We start from the raw sequence: 21926 nt of genomic DNA on the forward strand, positions 1-21926 counted from the left end.
TTGAAAGCATGGGAAAGATCGATTAGAGCCAAATAGACCTTGGTGTTAGTTCTTATCGCTTCCATCTTTAACAGATTCAGCAATAGCAGGTTTAGTCCACACCCGACTCCCTTTACAAACCCTGCTTGTCTTGGATCTATGTGGTTGGTTTCCATAGACCATTTTAGGAGTTTCTGTTGAAGGAGAATGGCGTAGATTTTCCCCAACACGTCGAGAAGCGCTATAGGTCTGTAATTTTTCGGGTTGGTTCTGTCACCCTTTTTGAAGATCGGGCCCACCACGGCACTCTTCCACGATTTAGGGGTGGCACGACTCTTAACAATTCTATCGAATCAGATTACACAGAAGTCTGCCCACAGGTCCGAGTTACGTTTAATGGTGTAATTCGTTAGTCCATCTGGACCGGATGCTCTGGAATCACGCACTTTGTTAATTGCATGTAAGATGTCCTCTCTAGATCCCAGTGATTCAAACGGGAGATTTCCATTCCTCAATCGCAGCGTCTTTACAAAAAAGGTTTGTGTAGAACAATGCCCACTCAACTTCTGAGACTGAATTGGCCTGCAAGGCATGTTGGGGTGCCAAGTTGTTATTTATCAGTCTCCAGTAGTCACAGGAGTTTTTACTATCCATTTTCGATAGCATAAGCTCTGAGTTGTTTTGTAACATAACGGCCATGTGCGCTTTAATCCAGTTCTTGTATTTCTGTTTAATCCCTCTTTTGCAGTCACGAGTGATGGCGTTCTCGAGTCATGCTAACTTTCTTATTTCGCGCCTCATTGTTCTTTTACGCTGCAAGACCTCCAGATCGAATTTATGTTTTGGAGCAAACTCAGCCTGATTCAGAGTGTGTTTACGTTCCTCAAATTGCGTCAAGAGGTGTTGGTATTCAGATGAATCTGATTTTTGCTGATAGTCGGATGTAATATAAGTTACTTCGTCATCTTGGAGGTTTAGGTGAATCCTAATAGCTACGGTACTCACTGCATGTGGCCAGGTCGCTTGTTCTTGTAGGGTAGAACAATTGAATCTGAGTTTAACCATTTCGTGGTCACTATGGTTCATTTTCGTGACCTCTAGACATGTTGTCCTCATATGCATAGTTTCAATATGTAGTTGAGAACGAAGCTTTGGTCTAGTCTTCTCCATGTGGGCTGAGCTGGAATGTCTCCCGCTATGTTTCCGTTTAACATCGCCAGCCTGCGAAGGTCCATTTCTAGGTACCATTGATGCACAATCCGATCTTGTTGTCTGTTACCTTCCTTCTTACCACTAGAAAGCTCTTTATTTGTAGTACACTCGATATTTAGATCACCACAGATAATTACATCTGTTGGATTTTCCTTTTCAAGTAAGTCGTCAATAACAGCTGTTACTTGATCGATGAAGGCCAGGGTGCCAGTAGCCATGTGGTTCCAGTATAGATTGTTGATGCATATAAACGGTACATGAGTCTTTCCCTTTTGCTATGAACTAACAGTGGACACCTGAATAAATGGTGAGATATTACAGGATTTCTCAATCCTAAAGCTAGAGACTTTTTTTACCGCCAAGAGAAGACCTGCCATCGGTCTGCCCTTTGACTGCTTTATCGCCGGGTTTGGCACTATTCCAAATCCTTCTAATAAGGGACTTTCAGTTAACCAAGTTTCTTGTAAGGACACAAGATCGAGGTCTTCGGCCCATACTGTCGAAAAAAGGTGCATAAACCCCCTTGTATTCGAGGAACCCAGGGTGCAGACTGTGGTACCCTTCTGGTCCTGGCATTACTTATCTTGCTCCATGTTTAGTGTACCCGCAAGCCAGGACCAGTCATTTCCCTTGTCTGCCAAGGTAGCCATTGGCTCAATGCCATCAGGATTTAGTGTGAGCTTTCAGGGCCTTGAATTGTGAGCCTTATGAGCTCCCCCATCTGAAATTTGACTTGGGGTTCAGAATTTAGAGGGTTATAGTCAGCGTAGCCGCTGTGGGCGGTGCAGCAACTGTGTTTTTCGTTGTATAACTTGCTTCGATTTCACTCCGGAATCTGTCACTCTAGGTGCACCATTTCCAGAAGACCTAGACAGAATTCTGTCTGCAACTTTGGAAATGTCAAACCCAAGTGACATCAACACTGCCCCAGCTTCTAGCAGAGTGTCGGCTATAAGTTTGGACTGCAAATGAAAGATCACGCGTCATTTTTCCTTTCGTTGAAAAATTTGACGGTCTTCAGGTCCTCTGATTCAATGGCTCTAAGACTCTGAACAAGATGACATAACCGTAACACATTATGTCGATTTAGGATTAGATCATCAGAGGACTCTATGCGTTCCAATAACAAGCGATGTGGAGCTTTCGTTTTTTGTGTTGGTAAATTTTTTCTTTTTTCAGGTATTGTTTGCAATTGAGTTTTTGCTGTTTCTGATGCATTTGATTGATTAGTTGCAAGATCACGTTGAGCCAAGTCTGACTTTACGGTTAGTTTATGGTCATTGTGTGCGCCATTCTGGACATTACGCGAGGGACTGCAGACGCCTTGAGGCGACTTGCAGATGGGAAGTCTGGATGTCATATCTTTCCCACTTGTGTGAGCACATATCGAGTAATAATTAGCAGCCAACTTTGCTCGTTTTTCGTCAAGGGTCATAAAGGTTACCCCTCAGTATACTTTTCCGTTTTGAGCCATGGAGGATGGTTGAATCAGTTGGCAAGATCTTGGCACTTTATTTGGGCGAGTCACGCCCGTCGCATCTCCTGAGACCACCCCGCATGGCTCAACATCAGTCTCCTTACATACCACCAGCACGGGTGCAGCAGACTCACCCACTTCAGAGCCTTCCTCATCTTCATATGTTGACACATTCAGCAGGTTGGTGGATACATCACTAAAACAATTGTGGTCTGCCACCCCTTCAACTGACGGTGGTTTAGGAGCATCCAGATTAGACTTTATTTCGCGGATTTTGTCGTTTACGATAGTCCTGTTTCCAGTTACATTTACTGTTTTTATGTTGCGTAGAAACTTCCGTGAATCGTTTCCGCGTCTCACTTTCTTTGCTGGTTGATTTTTCATTTTTTTCAAGCTACACTCGGAAGCTGGGGCTTAGATGATTTCAGCCCTTGGCTGTTAGATAGACCTTTAAATATGTCAAATAATTCAGGATGATTAGCATGCTCGGCGGGTTTTGAGGGCAAGTTGTCATGACTCCCAGGCCGTTGGTTGATAATTTCGTTGGATGTTGACGCCTTTTGAGGATTTTGTAGGGCCAAATTTCCGATGGATTGGCTCTCTTTTAATATGGCTGTAAACAGACTGGACGGCAAGTTGTCTTGTGTGATTGTGTCATTTCTATGGGATTGTACAGTGGCACAAGCTTCCTTTTCTGTGCTTGCATCTTCTGGCACATCTTCCGACAGGTTCGGCAATACTATTGGTGTCGAGGCCTGAGTGACGGTCACCGCATCTTGAGGCGGAGCCTCTAGCCACTCTACGTTTTGCTCTTTTTCTCTACAGATCACCTCTTTCTCCTTGGACGCGGCAGACACGCCCGGGTCTGTATCAATCATATCCAGAAACATAGGATTGCTATTAGACTGCGTTCCATTGGTGCATGAGGTGTGTAGGCACTTTGCACAATTGTTTTTTGCAGCTAGGTGGCATACCTCGTTTTTTTGTTTGAAGAGGTTCAAATCTTCTTTAGCTACTTCAGCCAGAAGCTTTTTGTCCAAATTGGCGTTTTTAGTGTGCTCGGCCATTATATCCAGTGCCCACTCCATCTTCTTGTTCATCCCGTGGAGCACCTCCTTACAATAGATGTTTTCGGTTTCAAGAGACAGTAATTTAGTATTCATTACAGAGACCAGAGTTGAGAGGTCTTTGATGTTATCATTGAGGTGCTCATACATTTTAATAAATGGAGCAATTGTTATTGTCATGGAGGACATTATGGTTGCTGGCAGGTCTTTCCCGTGCTGTGCGTTTTCCAATACGTCCTCATCCTTGCCAACACGCCGGGTGCCACTCCTCAGACGGTTAATCGGTCGCCTGATCTTTGGAAATGGGCGTTCCATTATCGAAGAATCTGAAGAGGATTGGTCAGATGAAGAGTCCCCTAAAGGAAGGGAAGCATATGTAGCACATCTGCCTAATAGTATTTGATCATTCGGGGAACTTGAAGAGCTTTTTTGGAAAGGTATTCACCGTTTTGGCTTTTTTTTTCTGTGAGCAACTGATATTAGGTGAAAGACTCGAGTCTAATCTCCTACGTTTGGAGAGGCTCTTTTCCCAGGTAACTTTTTCCTGTTGTTGCATCGACACTGGAAAGTTTACGGCAGCAGATGACTCGGTAACTGGCTCCAGAAGTACTGATGCAGCGTTTGTTATACTTTTGCAAGTTCTTTCTTTGTTAAGGCGAGTAAGATCAGTTAACAGTTTATTAATGACATCCAACGAGTTTCTTCTGTTGTCGCTGCAATGTACGTCTTTTGGGTCAAGTAGCTTGAGATTGAACTGAATTAGTTGATTGTCCTGATTTGTGACCCCCCCTTGGTGCCGCGCCGTCGTGTGGGAGACAGAACACATTGTCTTCTGCGACACTAGCGGGGACAACTGCAGGACTGAGCGGTAACAGAGAGCCTAGATTATCAAAGACGCTATAGAAGCAAATGCACGAGGGCCTGAGATTTGTACTTTCGCTTTCTTCTAAGCACAGTCTAGGGCAACTCGACGCAAGCGGATGACTGTTTTGGCCAGGTACAATTTCAGAGGAGACCTCCTCATTGCCACTCGTTGGCAATGTGTTAACACGTTCGTTAATCGAGCACCACACCAGGGCTCGCAAGGAAGGAAGGCCGCAGCAGGAGGATTCTGGCAGTGGGGTGCAACTCATTGTGTTGTCAATAGCCTCATTAGGCAGGTGAGCCACATTCCCATCGTCGATCGTGTTCAGCAGGGTGGGACACACATCTCTGTCGTGTACATATGCGTTAACAAGTTTGACTTCTAACATGTTGTTACCAACTTTGTCAACATTTACACTGAGAACTTCGGATGTTTGGTGCATGCTCACCGTGCTGTCCCTTACTTGAAGCGGAGACAGAGGCAAAGGTGCAGGCGACGCCACAGTAGACTCGTCACCGTCCTTGGAGCCAGTCGATTCCAGCCTTCGCTGTGCGTCGGTCTTTGAAAACGAAGCATGTTTCAGACTGTCTCGCATAATTCAGGCAAGGTACTGCCTCATGGCAGCAGCTTCGTAGTGAGGGCAGCAAAGACAGGAGGCGGGGCAAGGGCCGGCACGGCAAGCAATGAGTGAAAGCAGAAGGAGGCAGTCCGAGATCTGTCACAGTCCACGCTCCACGGACCTCCTCAGACTCTGCCAGACACCGCGCCTGCTCCGCGGGGTAAACAGTGTTTTAAAGGTAAACACGCCCAGTGAAGTAGAAACAGTAGAGTTCAGGCAGCACAACAGGGAAAGCAGACTCCACTCCTTTACTCCTCAGAATCTGCCAGACACTGAGCCTGCTCCGCGGGGTAAATAGTGTTTTAAAGGTAAACACGCCCAGTGAAGTAGAAACAGTAGAGTTCAGGCAGCATAGGGTGACCAGACGTCCGGGTTTTCCCGGGACAGGTCTGGGGAAATCACCCCTCTGTCCCGGGGTCGCGTTTTCTTTTTTTTCCTTCCCCGTCCGGGGTTTTGCTGCGCGGGTGTCTGGTGTCCCGATTTTCGGATGACACCGCTCCGACACTGCAATATGAGCCTGCGTTGCAGTGCGCAGGCTCATACTTTCACTTTCTCTGCGCCCAAGCCCCTGCCCAAGCCGGAAACACAGCCACACAGCCTATAGAGGCCTTCCAGGACCTGGAGACTTCCTGCAACGTCAGCTTGTGACGTTGCAGGAAGCGCGACTTGCGACGTGTTTGGGGGAAGTTATGGGACCCCTGGCAACACATGAAAGCCTCGCCCATAAACTCGTCATTCTGTTTTCTTCCAAGGCTGTCGCAGAATCATTCTTCTATCTTCTTCCGTGAGTGGGACTTTGAGTTTCTAGCAGCATTCGTTTTCTTTTCCTTCGTGACTGCTGTCTGGATTCCATCGCCTGAGCGTTCGAAGAACATTATTCTCATGGACCTGCTTCCTGCTCCAGCCTGCAGCGCATCCCTTCACGCCACCAGCTTCACATCAGTCGATCCTCTTGCATCCAGCTCGTTTGTGACCCTTATCCCTGCTGCAGCACACTCACATCGTCCTGCAATATCCAACAGGTAAGGAAATGAAATGTGATTTGCAGGTTACTCATTTTGCATCCATCTGGTAGCGGAGCAGTTCCTCTGTACATGTTCTTTAAGAATACTTGCCAACCCTACTTATTTATTTGTATGATTTATTTTTACATTTGTACAGCGCGCAGACAGGCCTTGACCATTGCAGCGCTGTTACTTGCACACAACTTAGTTTCAGTTTCCATGTTGTGCTGTTTGATGGGTTGTGTATATTAGAATGCTCCGGTGGTGCCAACAATATGTCTTGTGTTTTCCTGTGATGTAATTGTGATGCAAGCCAACGTGCTAAGTGTTATTACGTGAAGGGCACTACAATGGGGCTGGCTGGGTTGTACTATGGCATGGAATTTTGTGCTCGCATTAAGAGTAAAGCCAACATGTGTGTTCTCAGAGGGGGGCATATGACATTTGTTTACAGGTGTCAAAGGCAACATGATTAATGTTCTTACATGGGGAGCATTTGTGCAACCCACAAGGCAAGCTTTCCTTGACATGTAACATTTTACTGCTGTTAGGAGGCAACTATAACCTGAGTGTTCTTATATGGGGGACAGGGGGCATTGTGCAGCCAGCAAGGACATGTTTTCAATGGTGGCGTGGCTTTTATTTCTAAACTCAGCCGCTCCTGCCTCTGGGACAGAACAAACTCCCTGCCTTCTGTCCTCAACATTTTTTGTTTATATGAAGAGAGCCTGTGTAGGCTTTATGCTTGCCTGTAAATGCTTGCCCAGTTCCCTCCTGCAATTCAGGCACCACTCTATTCTCATTTTGTTTTTGTGGCAAATGCCAATGCTGTGCCCTTTGTTGCACCTGTATAAGTCACAAACACATTTGAGGATTTATTGACTTTCCAGGTATACTACTACAACCGTAGTTCAGTCATCAAAATATTTTTGGTGTTGTTGCGTGAGACGTAGTTCACCATATCACGATGACTGACATTACTTTTTTCTTCAAGCTTTATCTAGAAACACTAGCTAGGCAGTCACCCAGTTACCCAAAGATGCCCAAGAGGAGATGTACCGCCACTGAGGAGATGCAAACGTCATTCCCTTTCCTGAGTAAGGTTGCGAGGAGTGACTTGGGTTGTTGGGTTGACAATAACCCCAGTCCACTGCAGTGCTCTACCTGTACAGGTAGATCCCCAAGAATTCACTTTAAAAACAGAAAACCGTGCCACATAGTGGTTTCACAGATATGTGTACATTAATCCAGCATTTGATCTGCTGTAGCTGCCCCCAAACTTCACTGTCATAAGTGCGATGTTTGTAGTCCATCTTTTGTCTTTATCAGTGCTACGATATGTAGTCCTGCTTTTGTGTCAGTGACCCGCAAAATTGTAGTCCTACTTCTATGTCGGTGGCCTGTCCTGTCCTGGGTTTTTATTTTGAAAATCTGGTCACCTTAAGGCAGCACAACAGGGAAAGCAGACTCCACTCCTTCACTCCTCAGACTCTGCCAGACTCTGTGCCCGCTCCGCGGGGTAAACAGTGTTTTAAAGGTAAACACGCCCAGTGAAGTAGAAACAGTAGAGTTCAGGCAGCACAACAGGGAAAGCAGACTCCACTCCTTCACTCCTCAGACTCTGTTTGTTTTTTTGTTGCATAATAGTTTATTTTTTCTTGTCTTAGTTGCGTATTTATAACTTGCTTAAATACCCAGAGGTTTCAAAGCGCGGACCCGGGGATCGAACCTGTGTTGCTTCGTGTCGTCTTGCTTCCAAGGTGAGCACATTGCCGCTGAGCTATCTTCTTGGAACCTATATAGTTGGACTGGCATTTAACGGCAGCCAGTTTAGCCATTTCTTACTGTGACATGATATTTTGTATTGGGCATCTTTGATAAAGCAAGCATGATGAGTGTTATTAAGTGGCTAGACTGGCATTTTGATGCAGCCAGTTTGGACATGTTTTCATACTGTGGCATGGCATTTTAATGGTAAAGCCAATGATAAATCCCCATGTTCTCATGTGGGGATACTATCATATCTTGGACATGCGTTCTTATAGTATCATTACTAGCAGGTGCAAAGCAAACATGAGTATGTTCTTCTATGGGAATACTGCCAGATATTGGTACAGCCAGCATGGACATGTATGGGCACAGCCAGCGTAAACATGTTTTTATCTTGGCATATATTTTTAGCAAAGGTATCATGAACACATGTTGGGTGGGAAATGTACCGTTGTAATGTTGGTGTCTTGGATATATTGTATTTCTTTCATGAGTTACCCTACAAAACCCAATTGCAAACCATTTGGCGTTTTACCCACAGACTGTTGTTGACAATAATTTGAAGCTGAGGTATGAGTGACATCTCTTCTGTTAAATTGACTCTTTTGCACGCTTAGCACCACCCTGAATCCACCGAGCTAACCTCCTGGTCTAACTTGCCATGGTTGTGTTTTTATGCAGATTGCTAAGGGAGTTCACTGGCTGGGAAGTGACAAAGCTGAGAAGTGTGACGAGGAGCACATGGAAGAGTAACCCATACATCCGTGGTTCCTACACCAACATACCAGTCGGCGTTGATGCAGTGAAGGAGCAGACAGCTTTGGCAGAGCCCTTGCCATCTACACATCACATCAATAACCTTAGGGTAGGTATCACTTTTATCTGCCCTGGATCTCTCACCAGGGCTGAGCTTTGGTACTCGGTGATGGGTCTTGGTAACAAAGGATGGCTGTCAATGATCCTCTCTCAGCCAATCCTCTTTTAAAATTCCAAATGCAGTGGCAGATGTCACAGTCATTTTAGCTAATAACAACGAGAGACTAACGGAGTAGTTTAAAGACGCCTGTTCCACACTCCTATTGAAGCCTTATGGACAATACCAGACAAAAAAGGAACCAACCGTCTATCTCCTCTTGAAGCTCAACCTATCCTCCCACTCCCGTCCATGGACCAAATAAGGACCGAGTCTAAGGTTTTGAAAAAATAAATGTAACAAAATACAATTTTATTTAAACACCATATGCAATGATCTGAAAATGAAATCAGAACATTGTAAAAAAAAGTCTAAAACATAGTGCACTTTTACTAAAACATCAAATACAAAACCACAATACATATTCTAAATCAGTTTTAAATGAAATATATAAAAAGAACTGATAAAAAACAACCCCAACTTGCGTACGTGTCACCTATACACTCCAAAAAAAGCTCCTGCCTATACAAATCTAAACAGAGCAACAAAAAAATAATGTATCCCTGGTGTATAGCAACGTTTTGGTAGGTAGCACCTCCAAACAACCACTAATCTTTGTTTGTTGGAGGTGTGTTGTTAATTACCTATCTATTGATTGTCTACCCTTTGAAACTGCTGCTAGGGTGACCGTAGCAACTGAATTGGTCAATGAAACGCACCCTACAATTTAAGGTGCTCATATGGCCATCATTTTAGCCTCACATCCCAAATCCTACGTTTGTCCTAGTCAGTGTATGTGGTTCATTGTTACAAACACCTTAATATGTCAACTAGAAAGATCCCTGGTATGTGTTATGTGTCCAAGGTGCTCTTTGAACATATGTAAAACAGCCAGGAATCCTCACTGGAGTTATTTACCCTTTTCCCTTTTCTCACAGGAGTATTATAACAGAGTACAATATGAGAGCACCAGAATGCCCATCTTAGAATGATGACCTTCTATCAAAAATGCATTTCAATGGTTATTATAGGTTTTGATCATGTGCTCTGCTCAGTAAGACGTATATAATATTCTCATTATAGCAGCAATACATACAGTATATGCTGTAAGTGATAATTAGAAGTGAACATTGTGCAATTGTAAAAAGAGGATGTTTGTACAATGCTGTATAATTACAAAATCCAGCCTGCCCAACATGTTTCATTCCTTATGGCTTGTGAATTACATTTTAGGAACTTCTTCAGGGGCCAATTGAACTGCAAATAACATATGCTTGCTACTTAAATAAAACAGTACATATTTCAATGTGACATTCTTTGAGAAAATCTACATTGTCCCTAAAAATGTGCTTCCTTCTTGGAAATGGTTGTGCTCAGATTAAAACCAAAGACCACTTTCTTCTGTGAGCACCAAGGTAATTTTACCTGGCAGTCACTAATTGCTTGGTAATGTTGCTGAACCTATGCGTGCTTTACTGTATATACGCATACACAGTGTGTGCGCACACACACACTAATAATCTTTTTTTGAAACATTTTGTAGGCATTTTCACGTGAATGGCCATTAGGTGGAACATCACCTACATAGCCGTTTGAACCAGAGAAAATATTAAGGCTACGGATCATACATGTATCTTACACCTTCCACAATCCCCCATTTATCCCAGATGTTCTGAGATTTGCAGGGACACCCATAGGAATTCCTCAATCATCATACAGACTTCAACATCAGAGTACCATTTCGCATAGCTTGGTATTTCGCCACACCTCCAATGCATTGCAATATTACATTCAACAATCATCAAAGCGGTGGCTATGAAAAGCTTGTCATTTCAGTTAAAAGAGGATTCACCCCATACACCTAGTAGTAACAGTTTTGAATCATCCAGTGTCTTGCCTCCCAGAACCCTATGCAATTTTGTCAAAGATCTTATGCCAAAACCTCTGTATTTTGGGGCATTACCAGAACATATGAAAGATGGAGTCAGTTATATAGTTGTCATGTTGACTTTCCAATTAGTTGTTATTGGTAAGAGAATGCCATCCTCAGGCATTCTCAGTGAAGATTGTTGGAATGTTATTACTTGAAGACACAGAATGCAAGGGAGAGAATGGAACTGTGAAGAGAGGGCATGAAGAAGCGTCTCTCAAGGAAAGAGGTCGTACTGCAGTGGTCGGCCTACTATATCTTCAACTCTTAGAAGTATATGATTCCTCCAGTGGCCTCAACAGTTTTACACCATAAGCAGTATTGAGGGCATGCTCTGCCACATCTGAAAAGCAGAGTTTGCTTATAGTACATTCTGTGTCTGATTTTCAGTTGCACCAGATGTAGCCTGGATTATATTGCGGCCTTGTGCAGGAACACGAGAGCCTCGGTCCATTCTTCGGGTTTGAAGGCCTCTATGTTAGTTTATCATTTAGCTTTGAGATGCGTTAGCGTGTGCAATGTGAATGACGTAATGGCCTGCTACAATGCCAAGATGGTTTTGGATTCTATTTTCTCTAGTATATTAGTCTTCAAAGGTGTGGAGACAAACCCATAGGCCCATAAACCTGTTTAGCCAAAAGATCAATCCAATGAGAATTCAAAGTTCACGAGTAGAAAGAAAAACAAAGCTTTATTACATGCAGTCTCAGCCGGGAATAATACAAATATCATTCGAATTGTCATCAATAAATGGTGATTTAAATAGAAGTGTGTGACATGGCTTTGATAATGTTTCAAGATACATGAAAATTCTTATACTCTGATTGGCTAATCATTGAGATCCCCTACACATTACTATACATTATTTAGCCCTTTTGGCCTAACGTACCCCTTGTGACCGGATTAGTATAGGGATCACAATTACGATTGGATAAGCAGGAGCAAAAATCATAAACTGTGGAGTCCCCTAGGGGTCAGTCTTGTAACTGTTGCTTTTTCATTTTAATTTGCCTCTGGCTGCTCTTCTTCGGCGTCAAATTACATTTAATAACTATGTTGCTGACGTGAATAGCTGACAATAATACTGAAACAGATCACACCTTCCTTTCATATATGATGGTGGACAACAATTGGAAGAGCACAAAATGCTTGCATTTTAATACCTCTAAAAAAAGAGATTTTACTGTGGCGTTAATACCCCGTTCTAAGGGCTAGAACGGGGGTAATGGCCCGGCAGCACAAGTTAACAGCCTGAGCCCGGTTACCGCTTTGGTAACCCGGGGTGCTAAAGAAAGGTATTTTTATTCATGAAATGGGACGCCTCACGCATCCAATTCAAAGAATGAAAAAACGTATCCAAAATGGCCACCGTGGTTGTAAAAGGCAGGGCTCTGTACGGAGCTCCTCTTCTATTACTATATCGGACGAAAAGGGGGGAGGGAAGCTGCTGTGGTGGCTGATGCTGCTGCCACAAACAATAAGGTAAGTGGGGCAGGGGAGGGGGTAGAGAAATGGAGAATAAAACAGAAGGTTGGGGGGGAGATGGAGGCCCGCGGCAGGGGAGGCAGCCTGCGGGGTCTGTGGAACGTCTGCTGAGAACACAGATTTCAGCCGGCGATCCGCGGAGCCTGATTGGATGCGCCTCCCCCCACCCCGGTTGCTAATGTGCATTCTTCTGAAATCCTCATCGGATAATCTCACAGACCAAGAATTCTAGAATCTCCACCTATATATCAGTTGCAACAGTTTGCAACCTGGGATTCACATTTGATGATTACCTGTCCCTCATCCTACGGGTATAGAAAGTCAGCAAATCGTGTTACTTTCAATGTATGCCAGTGAGCTTTTCACCAGACCAGTCCAAGACTCTTCAGAGATAAATTCAAATACTATTTTCCATCTCATAGCCTTACATCAGTACACAGACGTCTCTTTTCCATCCAACGAATGCTACGAAAGATATTAGTTAATACCAATAACCATCTTTTTCCTCATATATTTGCAGACATGCCCCTTTAGATAACTCCCTTAGCCCTTCACAGTAGCTCTCTGAACCACAGCTACCTTCTTCTAGGAGCTTCTCTGGGAACCATCCTCCAGGTGCCCCTATGGCGTGACCAGTAGCACTTTATAAGTCTTTGTAACATAGCATATATTCACAATATGTTGGGTTGGCCATACACCATACAAGACGCTGCTGTACACTCTGTTCACATTTACATTCCATGCCAGTGTTTTAGATTGACAGAGCTGTCACTTTCCTTCTTGAATTGGAAAGCCATGTCCTTGCCCATTGCTTCTCTGATGAGGCCTGTGGTTCTGTTCATTAAATTAACTGCTCCCACCCTTCGAGAGGGGCTGATTATTCCACGATCTGCCAATGAAAGCAGAGTAAGGGTCTCTTCTGGCAACATGGCTTTCCGTGTTTGTGTAACTGCTTCTGCCAGGTTTGGGTGGATCCTGTCCTAGTACTTGAAAAGCCTAGACTCCAAGACCTCTCCTCCTGCTTCCTGATTCCCACCACCAGATCACTATCCTGCACCCAGGCATGGAGGGCCTCTCCTAACGTCAATAGCGTCAGGTTTTCATGTAGCAGTTCTTGAACCATTTCTCCTGCTTCTACGCACTGTAATGTTAGGTGTAATGATCCAGTTTAACAGTACTGAGTCGACCTAGCCATAATTCAAACCTGTGTCATTCAGGCGGAACACAGATGGCTGGAGTGAGTGCTAAACTCAATGAGCTATCTTGCTGAGTCAAGGGTTAGCGTTTTTCCTGCTCCAGTGCAGCTCCCTGTGATTGACTGTGGAATGGATGGGGAAGTTGACAGGATGACCTACAACTCCTCATGTATTTCTTCTCCGGGATTCCTACTGCTTTGTTGAAGGGGGAGAGCGGGATTTTTAGAGATGCCACCTTTAATGGTATTCCTTTTTTGTGCTTTAGCCCCTACAGGTGCTGTTTGCTGGGGAAGCCACGCACATCAACTTCTACACCACCACTCATGGAGCTTATCTGAGTGGGGTCCGTGAAGCAGAGCGAATCCTACAGCACTACAGGCTCCACACTATGGCCAAACTCTAACACAAAGCTAGATCTGTGAAGCTTAGCGGAACCTACAGCACCAGGGCCTCTACACCATGGCCGAACAGACCACTGTCAAAGTCCAATCCAAAGAGGGGTCTCTAAATCTGAGAGAATGCTGCTGCAGCGGGGGCTTCACAGTACATCCAGACTTTAACATAAAATGTGGTCTGCAAAGTAGAGGCAATAATGCAGCACCGGAGGTTCCCAGTCAAAACACGAATGTAATCCAGAATGAGGTCCACAAGCATCAGACTATCCTGGATCACAATGAGCTGATGTCCATCTCCAAATGATAGCACAGAGTGGAGCCAACCAGAGGCAAAAGACACTGGAGCAACAGGAACAGCCAGCCATCTGGTACTCCAGAGCAGGATCAACAAGCGTCAGTAGATCTTGGAGGGTTAAGGGCTGCCTGCTATCTAGAAACTATAATCCACAGCAGGATTAACTAGCGTCAGAAGATCTTGGAGAACTAGGAGCGGCCAGGCATCTAGAGACTCTATGCCAGAGCTGACTCAACTAATGTCATACCTTGGAAGACTAAGGGCTCCCTGCTATATAGAAACTCTAATCCAAAGCAGGATCAACTAGCATCATAAGGTCTTGGAAGACTAACAGCTGCAATCCATCTGGAGACTCCAGCGTCAGAAGATCTCAGAGGACCAAGGGCTGACTGCCATCTAGAGACTCAAATCCAGAGTAGGACCAACTAGCGTCAGAAGATCTTGGAGGACTAAGGGCTGCCTGCTATCTAGAAATTATAATCCACAGCAGGATTAACTAGCGTCAGACGATCTTGGAGGACTAGCAGCTGCCAGGCATCTAGAGACTCAAGGTCAGAGCAGAATCAACTAGTGTCAGAAGAGCTTGATGGACTAGAAGTTGCCAGCCATCTAGACTGTAAACCAGGGCAGGATTAACTAGCATCATAAAGTCCTAGAAGACTAGCAGCTGCAAGCCATCTAGAGACTCTGTGCCAGAGCAGAATCAACTAGTGTCAGAAGCTCTTTAAGGACAAGGAGTTTCCAGCCATTAGGACTGCAAGCCAGTGCAGGATCAACTAGCATCATAAGGTCTTGGAAGACTAGGAGCTGAAAGCCACGAGAGACTCTACGCCAGAGCAGAATCAACTAGCACCAGAAGATCTTGAAGGACTAGGCGCTGGCTGGTGTCTAGAAATTGTAACCCAGGGAGGGGTAAATTACCATAAGGAGGTCCACCAGCATATAGAACTCTCAGCATCCTCCGATTGCAACCTTCTGAGGAGTTACAAAATTGCAAATGATCATGCAACATTATGAGCTTTCAGGCTTCTCCAAACTGTAACCCAAAGCAGGCAGCATATGATCGTGAGAGGATCCTGAAGGGCTAGGAGCTACCAGCCATCTCCAGATTCCAATTCAGGGTGTCATCCACAATCACCAGAACATCTGGCAGCATTAGAAGCACCCAGCCTTTACCAAAAACATTAACCCGAGCAGGGTCCGTAATCATCATGGGATTCTGTGACATTAGGAGCTCCCAACTTTCTCTCCAGGCTGTTACCCTAAGCTGAGTCTATGATCACCAGGGGATCTTGTGACATTACAAGCTCCCAGTCTTCCTGAGGCTATAATCTAAAGCTTGGTCTAATGTCACCAGGGGATTCTGTGATATCTGGTAGTAACTGCCAGGAACTGGCAACCTTCTCCAGGCTGTAACCCACATATGGCTCCATGACAATGAGAGGACCCTGCATTGCTAGAACATCCAGTCCTCTTCATAACGCCACCCTGAGCAGTATCCATTAAACCAGGAAGCTTCTGGACCACCATTGGTCCCACATCCATCCAGATGGCACTGGGCAGAATCTGATTAATACAGAGGATCCTGCATCACCAGGAGTTCCACAGCTTGGCCATATCGTAATCATGACCAGGATCCATTAGATCTAGAGGATCCCGAAACACCATAGGTTCCACGCCTTAGCCAGATTGTAATCCTGGACCATACCTAACTTGCTAATTAAATCTTGCAGACCAAAATAAATTCTCCGGCAGAGGGACTGTGGAAAGTATATCAATTCCTTCAGGGTGTCTGTTATGAGATTCCTCTGGTAGTGTTAGTGGCCCCTTTGTGAATCTCCTCTCCAACCCCTAGCCCTTCTATCCCAACCCTAGATTCTGGCAGCCAGAGAGGAATCTATTTTCCTGAGTCAGAAAATGATTGCTGCAGGGCCAGAAACTAAAGACACTGTGATATTTATAAAAAAGATATATATATTCTTCAAATGTTGACAGTATACACAACTAATTCTGTTTACAATGAAGCTAACTATTTGCACTAAGCGTGGCTGAAATGCACCTGTTTGGCCTTAGAACGTGATGACCGTGAATGTAGCCATGATACAGTCTGCATTGGAGATATTACTTGGGCCAGAATTCTGAGGAACTTGGAGTTTAGAGAGGAGAATAATATTGGCAGTTTGCAAAAATGTATTTCAGAAGTGTAACTTTGGAGTACATGGGAGTTTGGGGGAACCATTCTGAGGTCACCAGGGAAGATCAGATGATTTATAATATGGATACACTGAAGTATTTAGTTGAGTGATAAAAGAGGGAGAAGTTGAGCGTTATACTAATGATTTTTCTTTTAAAATCTGTTGCTTAAGTAAGATGCCAATCTGTGGAGAGAGTGGAGAGGCATACGTTATGGATTATAGGCAGTAGATCAGGATTTGGAGCTCATGTGTGTCAGAAAAGCAAGGAGGCTGCAGTTATTTCACTCCAAGAGTCTAAAGAGAGCATCCACAACTGGGAACATGATATGATAGGTTATTTATAATGCGCTTAATACCCAGAGGTTTCTAAGCGCATACCTGGGGATCGAACCTGTGGTGCTCAGTGTTTTCTTGCTTCCAAGGCGAGCACGTTGCCCCTGAGCTATCCTCCCGAGATCTGCCTCAATGTCATGTCCAGTGTGATTGCCAAATTGTACTCAGTCAGATTGTACTAGTGCACCAGGTAAGATGTTAGTTAATAGTTAACCAGTGCTTGAAGATAGTTATGTTCTGTTAGGTTGATTTAAGTGCCCGCCCGGTATCCAACACCAGGAACACTGTTTTTGAATACACTCTTACAGCATTTATCTTAATTCATCCACAAATGAATGTTTTTGAGAGTGGAAGATAACAGATTTGTTTCTTATGTATGCCAAGTCCCAAATCCAATAACACAAATCGATCCAAAGAGCCAAACGGAATGCACATGATGTGAGAAAAACAAAACGTTTATTACACACAGCCTGGGCTAGGGAATTATCAAAAAAAGACATTCAACATGGCTACTGAAAATGGCAGAATTTATATCAAATATAAGTGGTGTAATAGCAACAAATGTATAGGTTATTCGCAAATCCCCAGCCTGTTATTGGGCATCATCATTTGCACTATAGGTGAATCTAAACAATATCCTGCTCTATTGGCTTATTCTACCCTTGTGTGTGACCATGCCAAGACATCCGTTTATTAATTAATTAACACTGTGAACATCTTCCTTCCGATGATGCTGATTGGATGCTACTCTTTGTAATTGGTATCCTCTAGACTAAATTGTCAATTGGTGGTTCCAGGAGGAGCATTCATGGAGTGAGTGACTTAATAGATTTCCACCCATCCCTATTGTGAGGTGTGACAGTGTGGCAGCAAAATGATAACTCTACAACCTTTCCCAAAGACTTCTTTGGTTGGCACCATTTTACCGTTCCCATCATTATGAACTGTTCATCGCCAGTTCCATATTGCAACTCCTCGTTGGATACATTACTCGCTTCTCTTTCCTTTCTCATGATCAGTGCATGATTCCATATGCCCTGTCTTTGACCTTATGACCTGCGGGCTTGGATGCTTGCAAACTTCATTCTCTTGCAAGGATATGAATATATGTAAATGGCTTGCAGTATTTTAAATGTACCCCTAAATTATGTTGTGTATTTGTTGTTAGCGTTTATCCTAAGCGTACATGACAGTCATTGGTACCTAATTAATTCTATTCTACTTGCAATGAGGTTTTGTGTGGATCCTACCATAGCAATTTCAAATAACATGTCAATCTGTGGAGAGAGGGGAGAGCATAAGTTATGGATTATAGGCAATCGATCAGGAATTAGAGGTCAAGTGTGTCGAAAAGCAAGTAGGCTGCAGTTATTTCACTCCCAAGAGTCTAAAGAGAGCATCCACAATTGAGAACTTGACTGCCCCCATCTCATGTCCAGTGTGATTGCCAAATTGCACTCAGCCAGATTCTACTAGTGGACCAAGTAAGGTTTTAGTTAATAGTTAACCAGTGCCAGATAATAAATAGTTAACCAGTGCCTCAGTGACTTCATTTGGAAATAGCAGTGTGATGAAATTACTGCCACTCTGCAGGAATACAGGGTTAATAGTGGCTAAAATACCTGCTCAGATCCAGACTACTACTAAATCAGCGGTGCCCTCTATCATAAAGGTGAACAGGGCACATCCTGAGCAGTATACCTCCTTCAGCTCATATGGTAGTGGAGGCTGTCTGCAGGCTGAATACTTCCGAAGACGATGTCAGCTGGTGACAGTAGCAACCCTAAGGGCATTGGTACAACAAATTCAAAATAAAAGAATGTCCAATCAAATTTCAATAAAAAATAGGACGTTTAATCAAACTAATAATGCACACAACTGATTACAAACTCTAAAGACCCACCCCTGTGAGAAAAACACAGGGAAGGCAAACTTTGAGAGCAAAGTGGAGATTCTGAGTGAAGGCACAAGGTGCAGACAGTTGCTCAGTAGCAAATTTCAAAAGTAGTTGAACATGTTGTACAAGGGCAAAAAGTGGGATCTTATAAGCCACAAGGGATGTTTCAGGCAGACCAGGGGTACAGGACCACTGCCAAAACATGTTGCATGTTTCAGTGGCTCAGTTGCATTGAGTTTGGTTTCTTGGAGCTTTCTCGCAGTCGATTTGTGGTTGAGGTGCTCGAGTTGTGGTGTTCCAGTGGCAAGGTAGCATGGAGGCAGTTGTGAGATTGGGTTCCCTGTGGTCGAGTCACCTTTCGAGTGGGGTCAAGACAATGATTCTGCTGGGTGTATGGGAGCGAGGGGTCCTCAGGCCCCCTCGCGTCGTACGCTCCTCAGTACAAGGCTTGGACCGCGTGCCTCTGGTAGTGGTATTGCCTCTTGCCCTTATGTAAAGTTAACCAAGGTTGACTGCTGCATAGATGGGACTACTGAGCAGGACACGGGGCATCCATCTTTTGTGCCCCCTTTCGACTCCATCTTGGGTAAACAGGCCTCACTGCGATAGTACAGCAATGCTCAGCTCCCCTTTCCACCGCAGCAGCCAAGGACAGAGACACACACACACAAGGCGCGCAGGCAGCGGGCTGGCCCCCACCCTTGCTCTCCCCCTGCAAAGGAAAGCTCTGCACTTCCATTCTCACGCTGAAGCTGGAGAAAAGTTGCAACAATCAATATGCTACAGTTTTCTTCCACTGAGATCACTGTTTGCCCGAAAACCGGCATGTGAACCAGGATGAGCTAAGCACTTTCTGCTCGATTCGTCCTCATAAACGTGCAAGCCACCCACCCCCATTAGAACAATTTATTGCCATCCTGACCCTGCACCCCCTGTAAGGTATTTCTTTCAAGTGCCAGACCCTCACCTGTGCTGCGAAACCCACCCAACACACCCACTACTAACCTTAAGCATTTTTATTATTATATATGCTTTTACTTGCACTAATGAATTTGAAACCTAGAAAGAGATGCGAAACATAGCCTGATTCTTTTACATGCACAATAAAGGTCAAGGCCTTCAATTAAAGCCACGAATTACCCAATTGTACTGACAATAATCATTGTGTGTAACTTATGTAGAAATGTGACAAGTAGCATAAAATGTTTTAAATAATTTGTCATTTAGTATGTAGTATACTAGCTTAGGTAGTGACCACAGTGACCGGACCCTGGCCTGCATGGAGCGCAAGATGTTTGACATCCGTCAGCTACTCAGCCAACCAGGAGGAAGAGATGCACACCTACAGCACCACACCGTCTGGCCAATCGGGTCCATTTAGTATTTTTTGTTAGAGTTACTTTAACTAATATAAATGTTGGCACTGATGTCAATGAGGTAGAGTTTTTTTGGGTTATTTCCTAGCTGGAGAAATAAACCATCCTTTGAACTCTTGCAGCCGGGTCTCAGTGCCTCTTTCCCCGACAAGGGGTTTTGCCTGTTATTTTATTTTTTTTCTCTCACACGTAGTAAGACGGGGAAAGGCACCTACATTTTTGGTGACCCCCGCGACGTGATTTAGAGAGGTGCCTTGAGGCCTGCGCCGCCCGGCAGCGAGATCCAGGTCGCCCCCCAGCAGAACCATCGCCTCCGCTGTTGACCAGACTGTGCACACCAAGAAGAAAGGGTCAAGGGTTCCCGGTTGACGAATACCCGATCGAAAGCTGCTCGCCAAGGCAGGCCACGGCTTGGTTGGGGGACGGACCTGAGCGAGGTCCGGCCGTGAGCGGCGACCCTCGGAGTACCTGACTGAACACGTGGAGTCCCGGTTGCAAAGACCCCAAAGGAAGGTAAGGGGAAAATACGGGAAGAAGGGAATTAGCAACAAAGGGAAGGTAGCCAAGAATAGGGTCTGCGTGAGTGATGGTGCGGCTTTTCTGATCTATCCTTTATATGGCCATTAGGTGTTATAAGAAGTGAGAAGAAGAAGAGAAGTGGTACCCTAGCCCATAGGGGGTAGAAGGCTGCGCCGCGTAGCATTTGTCCCGACCAAGTGCAGAATAGAGATAAAGAGAAAAATAGTAGGGGTCTCGTGTAGGCTCGGAGTAGTTTTTAGAATATTCTTTTTCCGTGGAAGTAAGAAATCTTGAGACATAATAAAGGTGAAAGAGGTGGGAGTAAATGCGAAATAGTAGGCAGTTTAGGGAAGAAGAAAAAACAGGGACAGTAACGGGAATAGGGAAAGAACAAACGCGCGCAGCAGTGCATGTGTATGTTGCATGATTATATGTTTGTTGGTCGCTTTTATGTATATGTGTTGTTGAACACGCTAAAGTGTTTTAACACAAGTAATTTGTGATTGATATAAGGTAAAGCAGAAGAAATAAACTGTGAGGGGTGATCAGGTAACACATACCAAGTAAGAGGTGGGAAGAGATTCAAAGGTACACAAGAAAGGAAAAGAAACATTGCCATGGGGGGAGTAACACCACTGGCACATATTTGCCTGCACCTTCCACTTTATAGCGACAGGATACAGAAGTATCACGATCAGTGGATCACTGAGATAAAGGGAGACGGGGTTACACCAATTTGGCCAGAAGGAGGATCATTTGACAAAAGAGTGTTGGACCTAGTATCAACACATTTGCTAGCGCGATACAAAGGGAAACAGTTACAGAACCGGAGAGAAGTGTTAGATTTATGGCGAATGTTTGAGGAAGTTTCCCCCACGGCAGAGGTAGGTACAAGCCGAATGACAGAAAAGCAGAAAAACCCTAAAGAAGTGGGTGGGACACCAAAAGGGGAATGCTCAACAACTACAACCGAAAACGAAGTAACAAAAATCTATCCCTTAATGACTAGGCCAGCGGTAGGGTTTAGTGAACCCCTGTATATACCACCCACCGCCACTGCCCAGAGCGGGGCAATAGCCCCCGAACCTCCACCATATGACAAAGGAGGCCTGTATGGCCCCACGAGTGCACCTCCTGTGGATATAGCACGTTTAACAGGTGATTTGAACCGCCAGCTAGCACATGCACAAATGAAAATAAGACGGTTAAGAGCTTTATGTGACAAAGGGCAACTGCTGCCAGGAGGAGGGGAGGTACCCCCGCTGTCATTGGCAGATTTCACACCTCCGATCGGAGCAGCAAGCAATGCAACCCCAGCAGCCTCGGTATCAGGGCAGTCTATAGTATCACAAGGGACGTCATCACAGCAAAGACAAGAACAAGAGTGGCAGTCAGGACA

General features: G+C 44.7%; 1 protein-coding gene across 1 annotated transcript in view; it reads left to right on the forward strand.

Moving 5' to 3' along the window:
* LOC138489245 (peroxisomal N(1)-acetyl-spermine/spermidine oxidase-like) overlaps positions 1–15965 on the forward strand; it is a 102940-nt gene extending 86975 nt beyond the window's left edge. Inside the window, exons 3-4 of the mRNA XM_069616943.1 lie at positions 8675–8858; positions 13783–15965. Of these exons, the coding sequence (XP_069473044.1) occupies positions 8675–8858; positions 13783–13920 (322 nt within the window). The 3' untranslated portion in view covers positions 13921–15965. The remainder of the gene's footprint in view (positions 1–8674; positions 8859–13782) is intronic.
* Positions 15966–21926: the final 5961 nt, after the last annotated feature.

This window comes from Ambystoma mexicanum, chromosome 9, assembly GCF_040938575.1.
Source record: "Ambystoma mexicanum isolate Mex_15411 chromosome 9, UKY_AmexF1_1, whole genome shotgun sequence".
Taxonomy (NCBI): Eukaryota; Metazoa; Chordata; class Amphibia; order Caudata; family Ambystomatidae; genus Ambystoma; species Ambystoma mexicanum.